The sequence below is a fragment of the Larimichthys crocea genome, chromosome I, assembly GCF_000972845.2.
Source record: "Larimichthys crocea isolate SSNF chromosome I, L_crocea_2.0, whole genome shotgun sequence".
Taxonomy (NCBI): Eukaryota; Metazoa; Chordata; class Actinopteri; family Sciaenidae; genus Larimichthys; species Larimichthys crocea.
In genome coordinates this window covers 42,639,878-42,658,379 of record NC_040011.1, presented here as the reverse complement: position 1 = coordinate 42,658,379, position 18,502 = coordinate 42,639,878, and the positions used below count along the sequence as shown (strand labels likewise).

The 18,502-nt window shown below is 41.3% G+C and overlaps 1 protein-coding gene across 2 annotated transcripts in view; it reads right to left on the bottom strand.

Annotated features, from left to right (window-relative positions):
* The window catches only part of si:zfos-2326c3.2 (misshapen-like kinase 1), a 54,926-nt gene that overhangs the window by 12,258 nt on the left and 24,166 nt on the right, over positions 1-18,502 (bottom strand). The window contains exons 13-29 of one of the 2 annotated variants that reach the window (XM_019255937.2): positions 17,939-18,055; positions 17,211-17,345; positions 14,278-14,343; positions 10,760-11,122; positions 9,420-9,554; positions 9,114-9,251; positions 7,542-7,612; positions 6,030-6,109; positions 3,321-3,409; positions 3,052-3,146; positions 2,419-2,503; positions 2,011-2,181; positions 1,470-1,578; positions 1,157-1,312; positions 703-846; positions 416-550; positions 192-292 (exon numbers count right to left, since the gene is read on the bottom strand). In XM_019255937.2, coding sequence (XP_019111482.1) covers positions 192-292; positions 416-550; positions 703-846; positions 1,157-1,312; positions 1,470-1,578; positions 2,011-2,181; positions 2,419-2,503; positions 3,052-3,146; positions 3,321-3,409; positions 6,030-6,109; positions 7,542-7,612; positions 9,114-9,251; positions 9,420-9,554; positions 10,760-11,122; positions 14,278-14,343; positions 17,211-17,345; positions 17,939-18,055 — 2,190 coding nt within the window. The remainder of the gene's footprint in view (positions 1-191; positions 293-415; positions 551-702; positions 847-1,156; positions 1,313-1,469; positions 1,579-2,010; positions 2,182-2,418; positions 2,504-3,051; positions 3,147-3,320; positions 3,410-6,029; positions 6,110-7,541; positions 7,613-9,113; positions 9,252-9,419; positions 9,555-10,759; positions 11,123-14,277; positions 14,344-17,210; positions 17,346-17,938; positions 18,056-18,502) is intronic. The other variant, XM_010747455.3, reaches the window with a different exon arrangement.

Here is an 18,502-nt window from a genome sequence, read left to right as displayed (position 1 = left end):
GCATAAGTCGCAAGTGCAAAAGTTCAACAGTGGAAGTTCTTCTCCATTTCAGACGTATAAGGGGAGAATATATAGATATATAGTTGCGTGGTACATGTTTTCCGCTTCTGTCTACGTGGTCAAAAGGTCACAGCAGGAAGATACTTTGTGTACATCGTACAGTATGTATATAGTACATTTTATTTACCAACCTTGAAGGCCATGAATTTGTGGTATGGTTTCGGGGCCCAGGCATACACCTCCACAGCATTCTTCAAAGCGATCACCAAGAACTTGATCTTCTCGTAACGCACTGAAGACACAAGATGGACAAATAGTTTGGATTACTTTGACTGTGTACATGTAGCTCTAAAAGCAAAACTTAAATTACATTATCTTTTAGTTCTTATCACTTTAATGTGCAGTGTGTACTTACCAACTTTATAGTGTACACATCCCTCCAGGTCACCTACTGAGGTCCAACCCTGTCTCTTCTCCACCTCTGGGTCGTTGTGCAGGATTTTATTCCTTAACCACGACAGGTAGTACAGACGGAGCTTGTTCTTTTTACCTGCAGGCACAGTTCATCCAGTTACATGAAGCTGAATAATATTTGGAGTGCTGAAATTTTTTACTCAAGGGCACGTCAACAAGAAGTGATGGTGAAAGGAAGGGTCGTCTGTGTCAATGAGTTTTGTGCACTTGAAGCAGCAGCGCATGTACCTGAAATAGTGATGAGGACATTGAGTCCCTCTAACACATCCATCTGCTGAAACCTCCGCCTGCTGATGAGGGAGTAGACCTTCCCCTGACCACTCCGATCCAGCAGCCACAAGCCATTCTCCGTCCCCACCAACAGATTCACGCCTGCCGGACAGAACAGACACAAATCTTACACTTCACATGTAACACAACACGCTGACTGAGTCATACATCGATCTGTCTGTCATTTCCATTATCGATTCATCTTTAAAGTGACGTCTTTCATAGATGACGACTAATCAATCGATCAATCGCTGCAGCTCTACTCCAAAATAAACAAGATGTACACTGTGCAAACTGTCAAAAATAGCCTAACATCTACCACGATACGCATGACATACACACTTACAGGGAACAACACTCGCCCGGCTGCATACTTTAAAGTAAAAAAAGAAGCAATAAAAAAACTACAAACCCCACAGTCCAGCACAGAGAACCTCCGTGTTGAATTTCTTCTTGTACTTGCGGATCTCCGGGGTGTCGCTCTGCGGTCGAATGTTGGTTGGGTTCACGTTCACCACAGAGCCCTTCCTGTGGTTCTCTCTCTTGATTTGCTCACCCTTACCACCGGCTGCACAACGGACAGAAAAATGTTAACAATGCACGGCGTAGTTAAATGACTAAACTACTTTACTTTTCTCATGAAGATACGCACACAGTACTGTAAGTTTACTGTATGCACAGTCTTTGTACCGCATGTGTTTATGTGTGCGTGGGCATGAACTCACTCGGGCTCTGTGGTGGCGATGACACGGGGATCAATCTTGGATCGATGAAGGACAGGAAGGAGGAAGAGGAAGACGTGGAAGTGTTTTTACCAATAGGACTGCTGACAGCCTGATGACGAACAACAACAACAACAACAACATGAAAAACAGTTATTACACTTTACTTTAGTTTGGTTTTGGCCGCATGAAGCAACTCTCTCAAGCTTTATTGCAGAACTATGAAGACAGATCATATCTCCACTGATGCCTCTGCACCTAAACTATGACAGTACCTCCCCCTGCTGGACAGTTTTAATTAATGCAACTAGAAACATGAACAGTGGTCATAAGCTTGCACCATCAATGTTTGTTTCTCTATTATCTATTTAGATTACTCTGCTCATGAATGTGTATGACGTCAAGTCAAAATTATCTTTAAAAAATTAGATTAGTTTCAAAGAAGTAATCTAAATTTAAACAGACAGAGATTTGCTTCTACTCTTTCAACCTTTTGTCAATACATCACTTTTCTGTGTCGATGGAATCCTCCGAATAAACTCACATGTAGTTCCTGGAGTGTCGGGGATCGAGGGGTCGTGGGCGACTGCGAGTAGCTGAGTTCACATGTTCGCTGCTGCTGGCCCAGTGCATTATGGGTAGGACTGGAGGAGGAGGAGGTTTTCTGCAGGAGGTCCGGTAGCAGGTAGGTGTCATCTGAACCTATCCGCGATATCTGTAGGACACACAAAGAGGCAAAGTAAGAGGCTGGGGGCTGCATTTGAGTTGTGGGGTCGGCACACGTTGGACTGCCGCAGTCATTAAGGTGGTTCGAGTGTCTGTGACTCTCTAGCAGTCAGAACTGCGAGGATATGTGGAGCTCTCAGATATTGCACCCTCTAGCTGTTAAACATGAAAATGCAGAAAGGACAGTGGGTGGGTGTGTGTGTGTGTGTGCATGTGTGCAGCGTACCTGGTTAAGATTGTGGTGTGGCTGCAGTACGATGCCATCAGGTATTCCTCTGTAGTATTTCCCCTTTCCATTGGACAGGCCAGACCTTGAAACACAGAGACTGGTCAAGATTTCAGACACATACTGCATTTATTAGCCGGAAACAAAATCAATACATCCTCAAGGTTGATGGCGATGGAGACGAGGCTGATTAACTTCCTGGGATCAAAAAGTGGAACCACATGATGTATAATTTCTGTCAAAAATAATAAGGACTTTAATCTATTTACGCTCGCCGTAAGCAAACACAAAAACACAACTGTCATAATATAATTCACTTTCATTCCAACTTTGTGGAAATCAATGATAAAGTTTAAGTTTAACTCGGTCTAATGAGCAGAAATATTTCCACAGAGTTCTGAGTGAGTCAGAGGAATGAAATGAGTAAAAACTATTTCTTTTCACTCACTTTATTTCTCTGATTCATTCACATATCGCTTTCACAATTGGCACCTCACATCTTTCAACGAGAATCATCAAGAATGACTCATTTCTCCAGTCAGTAGGCCTGATATTCAGTTTTTTTTAAAACTCAAATGGAAGGCATAACTAAATGATATAATGCAATTATCATACCAATGCCGAAGATCTCACCTGTTCCCCTCTTCATCATCGCTGCTGCCGACCTCGTCGCTGGAAGAGGAGTATTCTGTGGCCTTGTTGAGCCGACCGAGGGCAGATCTTACGGCCTGCATGATGGAGGTGAGGAGCAATATGAGTAAATAAGTATACATTTAATATAGAGTAATCCTGATATTTCCTATAAAGTTACTGTTGTGTCTACATGTGTGCAATGTGTGGCAGAACAGCAGAATCTGGTCAAAGCTGTGAAAACTCTCGAGAAAAACATCTCCTATCTTTACCTGTGTGTGTCCGCTAGGTACGTTTTCTTGCGTCCTCCTGTGCTGCTGGACACGGTGCTGAAGAAGAGGACTCTCCAGCTTGAAGTAACCTACAACACACGCACAACATACTCACATTAACAGCTGTAGTGTGAAAACAGAAGCAGGGTGGAACTGAGCAAACCACTGAACCCCTAATAGATGAATATTAGAGGTGAGAGGTTTAATAACCAGGGACAAACATGGCCTTTGCTCGCCTCTACATGGGATCTAACATTGTGTAGCACCAGGCTGGACGGCTTTAGGCCTGTAACTAATGATTATTTTAATTATAGATTAATATTCTGAATGTTTCCTAGGTCCTTGTCTTTAAATGTCTTATGTCAGTCCAATATCCAAAGATATTCAGTTAAATATGATATAAAACAGAGAAAAACAGAAATTATCTATATTTGAGAGGCTGAAGACTGAAAATTACTTAATTAATTAATGATTACGGAAACAATTATCATTTTTCTGTCCGACTAATCACTGCAGCTCTACTTTACAGCCATAAACTGCTAATGCTAACCAAAAACACACATGCCCTACACTGCACAGCTATTTTTGTCATAAGAAAACACATTGGAAAAAAAGGAAATAAGATGCTGAAACAAATGTTTGTATATAGCTGATATGGAAAACTGTGTTAGCATAAAGTCGCATATTTACAGACATGGAGCAACATTAATTTGGAGCTGTCTGCCTGTCTGCCAGATGAATGTACGTCTTTGCTGTTCTTTGCTCTCCATGGACTCCGTCGGGAATATCAGCCTCTTTAGCTGCTAAATGTTCCACGAAAAGCTAGAAGACTCAGATCTATTGTTAATGGAATAATAAATATTAAACCAGCTTAAATGTGTGGACAAATAGTGGATAAATTAACAAATCTATGTTGGATATAAAGTTGTTTGAGAGGCTGCTACACGGTACCAGAATTACTGCATCTGTTGGTGCTACGACACTGGCTTCAAAACTCTACACCTGCGACAGTTTGAAGCACAAAAATGATTTGTTTTATGCCACAGGAAAAAAACTAATGTTTCTGACAATGTCAGAGTGTGAAGAATAATTTAAAACAAGCAACACCTTCCCTTGGTGCATGTATCAAAGGAAATGCACTCTTAATTTTGAGAAACACGAGTTCTACAGTGCTACAAACCTCCCATCAACAGTGTTATCAGGTAGGTAATAATCCAGTTGTAAATTAAATATATCATGTGACAAATACTCTTTCCAACAACAATAGTTCAAAGTGGAAAACAGCATTTTCTCAGCTACTTCATGAGCAGATAAAAAGCTTTTTTGCTAACACAATAAAGCTGAATGATTCTCGAAGAGAATCTCTGATCTGTGGCTCCAAACAAAAAGGGCTGAGGGCCAGCAGTCATACTGAGTGGGAGGCATCAAAAGTACGACGCACAGAGGAAAACTCTGAAATACTAAACAGACCCCCTCCTCCCATCGTCTTCATCTCTTCTCCCGCTACAGCAGCAGCTTCCCTGCTGCCACATACAGGCGACACACAGAGCAGAGGAGTAGATGACTTGTTTCTTTCACACAGACACAGGTGCAGAGGGCAAGCTTTGAACTCAGTACTGTATGATGAGCTCTCTCGCCACTTTATAGTGTACGTATAGGTGTGATCTGCTATGTGTTGAGTCTGTGGTGGGCTTGGCGTATCTGTTTATGAGCATATTGTTTAGGGCGTGGGGTGTGTGAGCATGTGTGCTGGCTTGGCATATGTGCATCTGGCCCGAGATGAGAAACCGATGACTTAATGTTTGTCGGCGCATGTCAGTGGTACAGAATGAGTTCCCACCAGGGCCACATCTTGTGTGAAAACAACGGCTGTGCTTAAACAAACCAACAACAACAACAAAACAAACCAATACATAACTGATCGGCACAGAAATAACATTAACTGTGCAGGACTTTCCGTGCCCTATTCCCTCAAATTTAAGACTCAACACAGCATCGTTTGAGTCACAGATGAAGGTTAATTACTGCTACAACATTTGATGAGAACTAGCAAACTAAACAGGGTCTCACAGACAGGGAGACAGTGAACATAGTCTAAATTCCAGCGTTTTCAATGACACATGTCCGGCGTTTCCTGCTAGGCCAATGGGAACCCCCCGCAGGCCATAAAACTATTTTTAAATACCAACATTAACCATTTCTTCACAGATCAATGCATTAGTGGGTGCATCTGTGCATGGCTGCTGTAAAATGTAAGTCAAACTCTATGTTGTTGCCTGGAAAACTCTTGGATTTGAGTGCCACAGCTATCAGGGTACCTTTACTGTCACTACATAACTATGTGGCATGAGCTCAAAGATATGGGATGCAGGTTAGCTAACATGACCATGGTGCCTAGGGGAGTAATGGGGAGGAACAACCTAATATATTCATGTTTTTTTCCCCCAAAACACCAGAGCCAAGTTTCACTTTGATTCTGTGCACTGCTGAAGAGAGGCAAGCAAACACAAACTTTCAAGGATTTCAATGACCTGTGGGAACCATGTTCATTGAGAGATAATCCCCAAATCGAAGAGCCATCTCATTGATAAAAACAAAATGAATATGTCACTACCCACTTTATCTCTATGGCCAGAGTTTAAGAACATGTGTGTTTGGGGGCCGATGTGTCTAATCTTGATGATGGGCTGAAGTTAAGGTGGCACAAACCTGAGTGGTTGCTGCTGCTGGAGGAAACTCCATGAGACACAGATCGTCCGCCCTTATCTGCTACAGTCATTGGGCTGCCACTAGATGGAGAAAGAGACACACATACAGAGTGACACAGATTAATAGAGTGGTTTCTGATCAACATCATACACTTCTATAAGTTCTAATCTTGAGTGTATCCTTCACGCCGCCTGCTGCAATGACCCGATTTCCTCGCCATTAGTTTCATCTAATCGAAAATAATCATCCAAGCTCAACTGATGTGATCCACCCGTGACCGATTGTTCTCTGATAGTGCGTGCTGAACTGTAGTGTGACAGTAAATAACGTTCACTCCAGCTGGAAGCTGTGGTAAAGAACTACTTCTCATAGCGTGGGTTCAACAGCTTACAAATAAAGATTCTATTTAAGACTAATGTTATGTGGGGCTATATGGGCTTGTCTTGTTTCCAATTTTAGGACAGACAGATGCATTGTATCCGCGCTGCTGAGAAATGTCTACATAGTTGCTGCTTAAGGCAACCAGCTCAGCTGATACTTGTGACAAACTAGCTTGTGAGTTAAAAATCAAGAACCATGTCCTTGTTAAAACTCTACTTTGAAGTCATAAATAGCTGGATCAGTGAAACAACAACCAAATAGAACACTGACATATTATCACCACAGTAACACATGGAGCGACACGTGCGTTCATTTGGGGTCGTGTTTTAGGCCACCTGATTAATCTTTCACTCTTATTTTAGGTCAGCCTGGCCCTTCACCAATCATTAAGGGAATATGTCTACTCTATAGCTGCCAAACTCCTCTCTGTTCACCAGATAGTTGGCAACTCTGTCTGTGTCTTGCACATAAGAAGTGCACACAGGGTTCATCTCAGTTTTTTTGTTGTTGCTGTTGTTGCTGAAAACAGCTGCCTTCTGCTGCTGGAAACAAGGCTGTAAAACCAAAACAATGACCTGAAAGATGCTAAAACGGTCTGCAGTGTGACTACAGGCTGTAAAACCAAAACAATGACCTGAAAAGATGTAAAAACTGTAGAGTGGCTACAGAGTCGGTGATAAAAAGGATAAAAGGATGCTCTAGGGAGCAGCCCCCTTTCACATTACAAAACAGTGAACACACACAGTTTCATCCAGTGTCAATATAAAATATTGTTTAGTGCAGCTTTGAGGAAAAAAATAGAACTTCTCAAGTTGACATTAAAGGACCAGCGTGTAGGACTAAGTGGCATCTCATAGTATAGTTAACTGCAACCTCCTCGTGTCACCCTTTCCTTCCTAGTGTGAAGAAGAAACTACTACTTTAAGAGGCCAGTGTTTGGTTTGTCCTCTCTAGGCTGCTGTAGAAACATGGCAGTTCCACACTAATGAATGAAAAGTTACAGTATGCATATTACATTCTGTTAATAGAGCCTCATTTGTTAATGACAAAACATAGTCCAGCCGCTCATGAACAACACAAATCCGTGTGTTATTTGCATATTTAGTGTGCATATATTGTGTAGTCGTCTACCTTGAAACTGTCCTCTTGTGCCCCATCACCAGTTCTCGACAGTAAAACTTCGAGGTTGTGCGTTCTGGGACCTGGAAAATTTACAGAAGACGAAGAGGGAGAAGAAGTGTCAATTTAGCAGACTTGACAGAAACACGTGGTTAGTGAATAACACAAAGACAGCAGTCTCCTGGGGGTTCAGGTTGCTTGTTTCACTTTTCATAAGTTTGAGAGGGTTCTTTACAAGGATCTCACGTCTAGCCGTGCAGAGTTCCAGTTAATTATTGGAAGCTTTTTGCGGTTATGAAACCTTTATGTACAGCGCCTTAAAGGGTGTAGCGCCGAGTGCAATAAAACATTTAATAACCCACCAGGAGATATTTATTACAGAGGAGCTAATGAGACCGTTTGGCTTTGTTATTTCTCAACATTTAAATGTTGCTCCTTCAAACTCCCTGTAGCCATGTCAAAACCGTACATATGGTGTGGAAATAAAATCCGAGTCACGGATATTTCTTAACTTTTTTCCACATTGCTGCATTCACGATGTGACAGAGTTGCGAAACGCCGTCTTTTCTCAACACTTTGTTCTTCTCAAACTCTCAGTCCTACCAACCAGCTGGTGACTTTTTGACCTCTCATCTCCTGGGTCACATGACCCAGTTACAGAGAGGAAGACACACCCAGCAGAGCAGGAAGTGAGCTGTGGGAATACCTATCATCCTTCTGACAAGTTGCCCACATCCCACATCTGGCTCCTCACGCACAGACACACACACACTTGCAGAGCTTGCCGTTTCCTGTCTACTACTGCGGCACACGCATGAAATTAAAAACCTTCGGTCTACTAAGCTGAGCTCTCGAATCGGGTTTAAGACTATTTAAAAGCATGTAAAATGATGTGAGTTCAGTTGTAGAAATGATCAAATGCCTGGCTTTGCTACAGCGCATTCCTGTCACACTGTGTTGTGGTAAAGGAATCCCAAAAGTGGACAGTTTTAAAGCTGCTCCAGTGTTTTAAAGCTGCTCCAGTCACCGCACTGCAATCACAGGAGAGAGTTGGAGTGAGTTATTAACTGCTCTGCTGGCTCCATATGGCCTCCTGTTAGTTCAACAACAGAACATAGCAAACAGACAGCTTTATTGGGCTCCCCCTCTCTCTGTAGTAGTTATTAGTTGTTCTATTAACTCCATATGGTGTTCTGTTAGTAAATACACTTCACAGTATATTCTGTTTGTAAATCACCTAGCGTGGGGGCAGTGATATTGGGATGGAAAGCAGCAGAGAGAGTGAAGTGTGTGTTTATTACAGAGTGATGATTTTTAGTTAGGGCCAAAGCACACACACACACACTTTCCCCCCAATACACAAACACACAACCGCAGTGTACCAACCACGTGCTGTGAAAACGACTTCCTTAGCTCGGTATGACCCGAATACAGGACGCACGTCATGCCAGCCTCATGTGATGAAAGCGACACCCCGTGCCTGGCATGACAATAAACTTCCTCTTTCAGTGGCAGCCGAGAAAGAAAACCCCAAAACAAACAACAATGTGCTGTCCAGCAGCACAGAGGACAGCTGCTGCTCACCTTTGGTGGCATCTCGACGGGGCCCCAGAAGACATCATCAGTCGGGGACATCGGGGAAAACGGAGACAAAGGGGAGATGGCCATATCTGACATCGAGCTGCTGTGAGGGGCTTCTCGACTAGAGCGCAGATTGGCATTCTGGGAAAACGAAAAGGTTCACACGTGGTTATTTGTGTTTGGAAACTGAACTTACACAAGTGTGTCTGTGTGTGAAAAAGACATCATCGAAGATGATGATTTAAGCAGAAATACAACACATTCAAAAGTAAACAGTGAGCTTGTGTGATGTGACAGAATTATGTATACCTGGTTGAGGTGAGCTCTCTGCATGGCTGGAGTACAAGGACTAGAGCTGCTCCCAGAGCCCAGCCTAGACTGCACCTGGTTGGGAAAACCGGCGGCCAAAAACAGCTTGGCGAGGTTCGATTCTTGGATGTCCATCTAAAACATGAAACACATGTCAGACTCTGTGTGTGTGTGTGTGTGTGTCTGGAATCATAGAAAGATTGATCAGTCCTCTGTGTAATGACGTTGTCTCGCTAAGATCAGACGTTTCTTTTTTCACACATACAAGCTGCTGTACATATGCACAGACATGCACTTCATAATGTATAAAAACAAACTTGCTTGCTGTCATGAAGAGCTGTGCATGAAACTGGCAAGTGATGTGATGCAGCCATGACTCATCGCTTGTGGAGGCCTGCTACAGGCTGATACAGTGCTTTTAGGGAAGGCATTGTGGGTAGACATGATTGCAGTCCATGTACAGAACTCACTGCAGTCAGCACTTAACGATCACACGCAAAAAAAAGTTACTCCTTACAAAGTTTCTTAGTTTGACTTTTGGCTACGACCTTTTAGACTTCGAAGTCAAAGTTTCAGGAAACGCTCTGAAGATAATTTCTGAGAAATTTTATACAAACTGGTCCAGACACGAGAAAAGTGCCACTAATCTGTCAGCATCACATAAACAAACATACTGTTCTGTGTTTTTCCTAGAAGTTCCCAGTTCCAGATGTGCTGCTGCTTTGTCAGGCATCAACATCCTCAACATTAAAAATACTTTTCTGTGATTTTAAGCACTTTGATGATGATGGATCTGAAAGGAGGAGAAGATATGAAAGATGGGAAATAAGCTGGCATAATCTAATTTGTCGAACTTAAAGTAAATTAATGAATTAATAAAAAAAAAAAACATGATTTGTTTGAAACCCGTGGTCAGCCTTTCCACCCTTTGGTGTTTGAAAACTTTGTCTTATAGAATTTGCACCTTCGGTCTATTTCCTGTTCAAGTTCCTTTTGTGGTTTAGCTATTACGCTAAGAATAGAGGGTACGAACCACATGTCAGTTGGGTAAAAGTTTTCCACTTAACTCAACCACATTCTATTTATCCATCATCCATCTATCTAACATTTGGCCTACTTGCTGTAGAACTGTGTTACTTTTAGGTGAAAGAAGTCTGTCAACTGAGATAAGGATGAAGGGATCGACCAAAAGTTGAGAAAAAATGACTGGGAGAGAAATAAATCATTAAAGTCTATGAGAGAGGGAAGGGTGCAAGTGAGACAAGAGTGAGACGGACTGAAAGATGTGGGCTGTAGACATGATAAAAGGTGCCAGACAGCTGAGGAAGGCAGGATTTTACCGCTGAGTGCTGGCTGTTTGCAGGGCGGCTGGGGGAGGAAGCAACAGCAGCAGCAGCAGCAGCGGCGGCAGCGGCGGCGGCGGCGGCAGCTGTGCTCCCACTATTAGCTGTTAGCTTCTGGACAGCTGCCACAGACTTTTCTCTCTGCCTCTGCCTCTCTCTCTCCCGCTCTCGCTCCCTGTGTCTGTGGTCGTGCTGCAGTGACAGGAGCTGTGTTTGGTCCTTGGGCAGGGTGCGGTGGGATCTCCTTCCCGCCGAGGGCTGCTGATGCTGAGCCAGAGGCTGGGGCTTGGCTTGCGGCTGTAGCTGGGGTTGGGAGAGCTGGGCCTTGTGCTGAAGCAGCTGGTTTGAAGCCACGGCTCTCTATGTAGCAAACATGAAAAGCACACATAGGAACTGACAGAGCCTGGGAGTGTCTATATGAAGTAACATACATGTGTACTATAAGTAGAGTATTATTAGTCTGGACTTTTGATCATTTAGAGTTTTCCTTCACTGCATTTCCCCCCCTCGATCTTATTAGCCAGTTTTGCATGAACAAATCAACAACACATGCCCAGTTATAAAAATGATTCTCAACTGATTTCAACATGTTCATGCCAAGATTAGCTGAATCCTCTTGATTAGATTTAATTCAATTTTCCATATTTGTTGTTGAATAACAACAAGCTTCTTCCTAAATAGCACACTTCATTTTGATATGCTCGAATGGCCTAAATGTCTGCTAATCAAATTTCACTTCAGAAGGTAAAAATCACTTCAGATTCAGGGAATCAGCCAAGATGTTCTAATTAAAGACCAATTGACAGATTAATCAGAGCTCATACTTTAAGGCTGTTCTGTGATTAATACGCAGACTGGGCTAATGATACCGATTGATATTTATGACCTAGTCTTGATGTAAAATTATTAGGTGTGCATGAAACTGTTTGTTCAATGTGAATTATGCTCGTTCCAAACATAATGGACACTCCCAGATTCTGTAAAAAAACTGACAAGACAAGCCACCGCTGTTGCATGAAGACCTCATAAAGCACCTACCTGATCGCACATTCAAAGAAGCACATAAGAATGAAGCTGATTTGATTCACATCTTTGGTGTAAAACTTAGACCAACAAAGAAAAAAAAACATTCATGAAATCGCATTCAGTCTCGCGCTGGCAAAGAAGCTCAGACATATGACGGCAGCTGGTTCCCTGGCACGAGAATCTGATTTGCAAGCACAACTTTCTCCAGAGGAAATGCAATAAAAGCACAAATAAAGAACCACTACTGTCAAACTACATCTCACAACTCAGATTTTCTTTGGGTTACAGCTGTCTTAAAATCTCTTCCTTTAACAGAACTGACCGCCATTTTATATTGCGAGGATGGAGGATGAATTTCAACGACAGGACTTTGAAATTGATTTTTTTTATGACATTAGTCATGAAATTATTTCACTTTTGTACAGATCAGCACCTACACTGAGCTTCAGCCTTGCCTAAACAGCTCAGAGAAGATGAATATGAAGTCACACGCTTGTGCTTTTGGTTTGATTTGTGATGAGGCTAACCACATTAAACAAAAAATGTACTGCAGTGCAAATTCAGAGAGTACAAACACTTTCAGTCATCCAGTAAGTGCACAAACATTTCTGCTATAATGACCCTTAAAGGAACTTTGAGGGTTATGACAATGAGCTAGGTAGTTTCCCCTTCACCACCAGAACATATGCCATCGTTCTGTTCCACATGCCAACTAGATGAGATGAAATTTATGTGAATGTTGCTATAGAGGGTAAACTGCTGATACACAGTTAAGATACGAACATACCTCACTGACTAACAACAACACTTTACTCATGGTAACACATCAGCTTCCTGGGAACAAGGCCTGTCTTCACATCGATATCACAAAACACTGCGTGGCAGCTATCTGCAACATACCACACGAATTACCACGAAAGAATGGTGGCTTGAGTAAGAATGCCTAGCTGCTCAATTTGAAAGTGAAACTGTGAAATATGAAGATAAGCATGAGCTAATACACAAATCATTCCATCTGATGTTCAGTTTCAGGTTAAATTCTGTAATTTACATGTGACACGCACTGACTGTAAAGCTGTTAAATCTTTATTCTTTAAAATGTATCTGTTATGTATTATTTCTATCTTTTTTCCTCACCAGCTTATGTGTGCAAACCCTCTGCATCTACTATCTAGTTTACTATAATTGTATATCACAGATCATTTTTACGGCCAAATGAAGAGTAATCTTAAAATAAATTCCTGCTAGGTGGTTTAGGATTTTAACAGTTACATAAATATATGCATGTATCCGTCTGAGCAGTGTTAAATGTCCAAGATAAATCTTCCTCCACCTTTTAACGATATTCCCTTTCTTTAATTTCATGATTCTACAGGTTATAAAGTAAAAAGACAGAGTCATAACAGTGTGACAGGTAAGACAGAGGAGAAGAACAGAGAAATGAGAGGCTGCACGAGAAGAAGAGAAAGTGCAAAGAGTGGTGAGAAATAGAGAAGCGACATTGAAAACCAAAAGTTGAATTTGGATGTCTGAAACCCCGACTGAGATTCGATAGTAACATTTTGGAAGGGGGAAAGGTTGAAACAGAGATGCTAGAAATGAAAGTGGTCACATGCTGTAAATGACGGAGGGAGGATGAAGAGGAAACAAGTGGAAGAGGAGAGAGAGAGAGAGAGGGCACGCTGGGATCGACAGAGGCAGAAGGAGAGAGTGAAAAAAAAAGTGATGGCATGCTGTGATAAGCTTGTCAAGATCTGACACTACTGGTGGAGTTCAGTATGTCCTTACTCAAGGAGTACACAAATACAGATTTGAAAACCTCTAATCTCTGAATGTCTCATTGAATAAGAAAAAAAAAAAACACTTCCTCAGCTCCACTATCAGGCATCCAGAGCATGATCGAAACGCGCTTCTTCCTCTATTTTAATACATATACAGTGTAAAGGCACTGAGAGACAGTATATACCTTAGACACAGATAACTCCATTAAAGTCAGCTCTCTCTTACAGAAGCACTTGTATTCAGTCTTTGATAAAAGGTCTGGAAAATGACAGGAGATGTCTTGTTTTGTCTGACCAGCGGTCGAAAAACACAAACATATCGAGTTTACTTAATAAAAGACAAAGAAAAGCTATGAAGCAAAATAAAATTGCTTTTTAATTAACTTAATTGTTAAAAAAAAAAGTTGCAATCGACCAATCATCTTACTTCTACATCTTATCATCGCATTCATCCCGTCCATGCAGACGATGGAACCATATATCATTTAGTTGTCAGCATTAGCATGATGTTGTTACACACAGACACACACTGTTTCTTGTTAAGTTAACCTTAAAAGATAAAACAGGCAACAGATAACATACAGAAATAAACACTGTAATACATTGTGACAACCCCATAAAAGTAAGCCAGAGAAACTCCACCTGCCTGTGCTCAAATGAAAAAACGGAGGAATTAAAGTGGAAAGATAAAGAGTGAAGGTTCGTTACCTGCTCTCCGGTGGAGTCCAGAGGCCTTACTGACACATCGGCACTCCGCTGTCTGCCTGCATGGTCCTGTTCAACACACACACACACACACACACACACACACACACACACACACACACACACACACACACACACACACACACACACACACGGTTGAATTCAGATATTTGTCAGTATAATTTTGATCACTTTTACTTTAAACCCTGACCTCGACATCATCTTACGTTCACGTATTTCAAACCTTAAAATTATTCTATTTATTCATTATTGTATATCTGTACGGTCCTCACAAGACACACACACACACACACTCTTTAATTAGAGTATACTTGAGCAGATTTCTGACAGGTGGGGACTGAAATATTCAGAGTGTGCAAGACGGCAGGAGCTTTTAGCCAACGCCCTCAAATCTAAATATTTCATCATGACCTCTTTTTGAATTTCTCCGGCAAAATCCTTGTATGTCCAAACTGGATTTTTTTTTTTTTCCCCCACATCAACAACATTTAATTAAATCTACTCGTTTTAAATATTTGCAGTGGTGGCACTGTTGCCTTTAGGCTGTGTTTATTGGCTTGGATCTGAAGGGCGACATTCAACAGAGCTTGAGCTCAAACAGCAGCTTAACTGGATGAGAAAGCTTCGGTGATAAAGGTTTGTTACATTTGATGAGAGACTTACGGTCAGGTTAGCATTCACACAGAAGTTCAATGTAGTATCGACAGGGACAGTATGACATGACATGACAAGTTAAGTGAGTCAGTTCGCTTTTCATGGCAATTTATATTTGTTTGAGAGGTTTCACTTAAAATTACAAATGTTAACCTCATGGTACCACGCTTGCTCGAAGAATAGTCTGGCAATCACCAGAGTCTGTAGGATACATCCTCTGGCAACCATGAATGTAGAATCGAAGGTTAATAGGCATTTAAGAGCTGTTGAGATATTACAGTCTGGACTAAAGCTACTTTGCTACCAGCATGGTTAAAGTTGATGGATGTAAGATCTGGCTTTCTATGATTAGGAACAAGTAGCATTTTTGCATTTGACAAGTTCTAACCAGTCAGCGTTGGGTAGTTTAACAAGTACCACTGTGCTGCCATGCAATGCAAACCATGTAACCATGAAACTATGCAGATGACGCAGAGTTGCCTGTAAACAGCAATAGCACCTTTAAAGTTCTGCAATTAAAAGCAGCTGCAGTGCAAGTCACGTAACCAAACCATCTATTTTTTCTTCCCACTTATCTTAATCAGGGTCACAGGGGGCGGGATCGTCTCCCATCATGCACTGAGGAAAGGTAGATCATACACTGTTGTGTAATTGCACCCTTGACGCTTCACTTTCCCCCGTTCAAACAAGTGCGCTGCTGCTCTGAGCCAACGCCACTGAACACTGAAATACATGATGTGAAGCTTGCCAAATCAATCAATGTGTGAAACGTTTGGAACCGCTGCGAGTTCTTCATCTGACAAAAATACAAGACATCGCATCACACACTCACTGAACCCGTCGCATAATTAAATGCAGATGCATTAAAACTTAACGAAGCATCGGATAGATCCATTAAGCATGCTGAACTTAATGACTTTGAGGCAATCTGTGTAATCAGAATCTAATACATACAGATAGCTCCCTGCCACACACACACAAGCACACCAAATATAGTATATAATATAACTAGACAGATATTAATAGCATTGAAATACAGAGTCTTCTACATGGAGAACTCACAGTCGCTAAAGCTGCTCCTTGGTGTTAATAGACACCTACTGAAACTCACTGGTGTGTGGGATAGATTCATTAAGCATGTATTAAAATTAATGACTAAAAAATGAATCTGAAATAGTAAAAAGAGCTATGTGTCTTTGTTTAAAATGACTGGAATTGGCAGAGACACTGTCACACACACACGCACACACCTTGTGGGCACACAACTGTTGCTTTGTAACACTTCCTCACGGCGGAGGTGATTTTTCATGTCCTGCAGATTTGTGTGATGTTATGAATGAAGTTTTAACGAGGTAAAAGATTTCAGGAAACTGCGGAACAGAGGCAAAACAAAGGATTTCTGAAACCTATTCAATCTCCAACTAATTTACTAACCCGTTTGAACGTGCCGCGGCATGATCATTTCTTTTATATACAGTATTATGGACCACTTCACTTATATAAATTGATTTCCCCCAAGAATCAATTCAAGCAGCACCTGCATACCGTTAAGTCCTGTTTGATGTAAAATGTATTAAAAAATGAGAAGACGGCTCCCATTCATGTATTATGATGAGATTAAAGTTGATGGAAATGTGCCCGAAAGGTCACTTTTTATGAGAAAGTTTTGCCTTTCACAGTTCATAATTATAAAAAAAACTCTCTTCTGGCCCGCCACGCCAAGGAGGGAATGTTTTTATCACCTGGCTAAAGAAGACAAGAGCAACCGTTACATCAGCTCAGCGTGCATCAATCGCACCTCGAACTTAAAGAGGAAAACAAGTTCATGCGTTGACTCCCTGCAGCGTCAAATATTCATAGAGACACACACAGACACACAGCCCAAGTGCTTCACACACTTACCTGCCATACTATTATTTAGTATTACATTAACTACACGTCTACACAATCTAGACGTGGGACAGTCTGTGTGACTTTGCGGCACAAAGATCAGATTATAATACATTTATATAAACTTCTTGACAAACTGGTTTAATTCTTATATCAGCTTGAAACAAAGTTAAAGGTTAAAGGCTAAAATCAATCAATTTTTGGACATTAGCTGCGTTTAACCATTTTCTTACATTCATATTATGTTTAGCGTGCTTTCATTTGGTCACACATTTGAAGTGTTCTCATTGATGGTGCCAAAATAAGGCCAGGCGACACTAAAAGTCAATAAGGATTGTCCTCGAAGTGTGAAGCCAGAAGTTCATCTTTACCTGTCTCCTGTCACTCCTCTTGTTCCTCTCATCCAGAAAGATTCGGTTGTCGTGGTGATCAGTCTCCTCCCCGAGCAGGAACTCTTGAAGCTCCGCCCACTGAATGGCGCAGTCTGTCAGCTGCCGCCTCTGCTGCTGCAAACCCCAACAAAATATGTACACAGACAACAGTCAACATCATTCACATCATGACGTGATGCATCCTATCGTCAATATCATCATTATCACATCGTATATTGTATATATATGTAAAATTCATCTTTAACTTTTATTGTTGGTTCTTTTTTGGTAAATTAATTCCACTCAATAGACATGTGTGCATGAGTGTGAACCACAACCAAAATGATTTAAGACTTACTGGATTATTTACACAATATTATTATATGTGAATTATTAACAATATTAAATATGAGGGTTAACATTAATACTGATATATCATGACCAAAAATACAAAAAATAAATACAGATCTTGTCACTGCGGAGTCAAGTAACATCATACAAATAAATAAAAACTTCTCTGTGAGAGCAGTTAGGGTGGGCAGAGTAAGGATGTGACTCAGCATGTGGAAGACGACACAGAAGTGTTTTCTTGTAAAGACGGTCTTGATAAAAGCTGTGGGATGTCAACTGATCTCCTCTTCCCCTGAAATGTTTTATTTCCAGCAGCACTCTTACCTACGCACTGATCTATAAATGCTGAAGGAAATACAGAGGCGAAATGTTCTTACATCCTCTAACTTTTGCCGCTGCTCATGTTGCTGTTGGATCCTCTTCTGTCTGTCGGCCAGTAACTGCTGCTTGTAACGTTCCTGCTCCGCCAACTGCTGCCTATGCTGCTGTATTGCCTAGACATGAATCATCATATGATTATTGTTCAGATAAAAGTTTGACAATGACACAATGCTTCAGTATATGAATGAAAGGTTAAATATATTGGAGGGTTTTCTTGGCTCTAAACTCTGCATGAGCGAAACTCAAACTGAATTATGTTTGACTGGTCCAGGGTCAAATGTCCTGCTGTGATATGATGCAGTTAGACCTGCAATTTTAAAAAGACTAAAGGCTAACTGTTAGTGTGAAATAGGATTAGAGCCCAGAATGGACATTTTGGTAGTGTATATGACGATTTTTCCCATTTAAATTAAGCTGATTTTCTTGTAGGATAAAAGTCTAAACTAAAAGAATGAACCCAGAGATGCTGTGCTGAAACCACATCCTGTAACTAGTACTAAGACCTCTATTACTACCAATAATAATTATTTGGGCTGAAAAACAACAATTGTTATTATCAT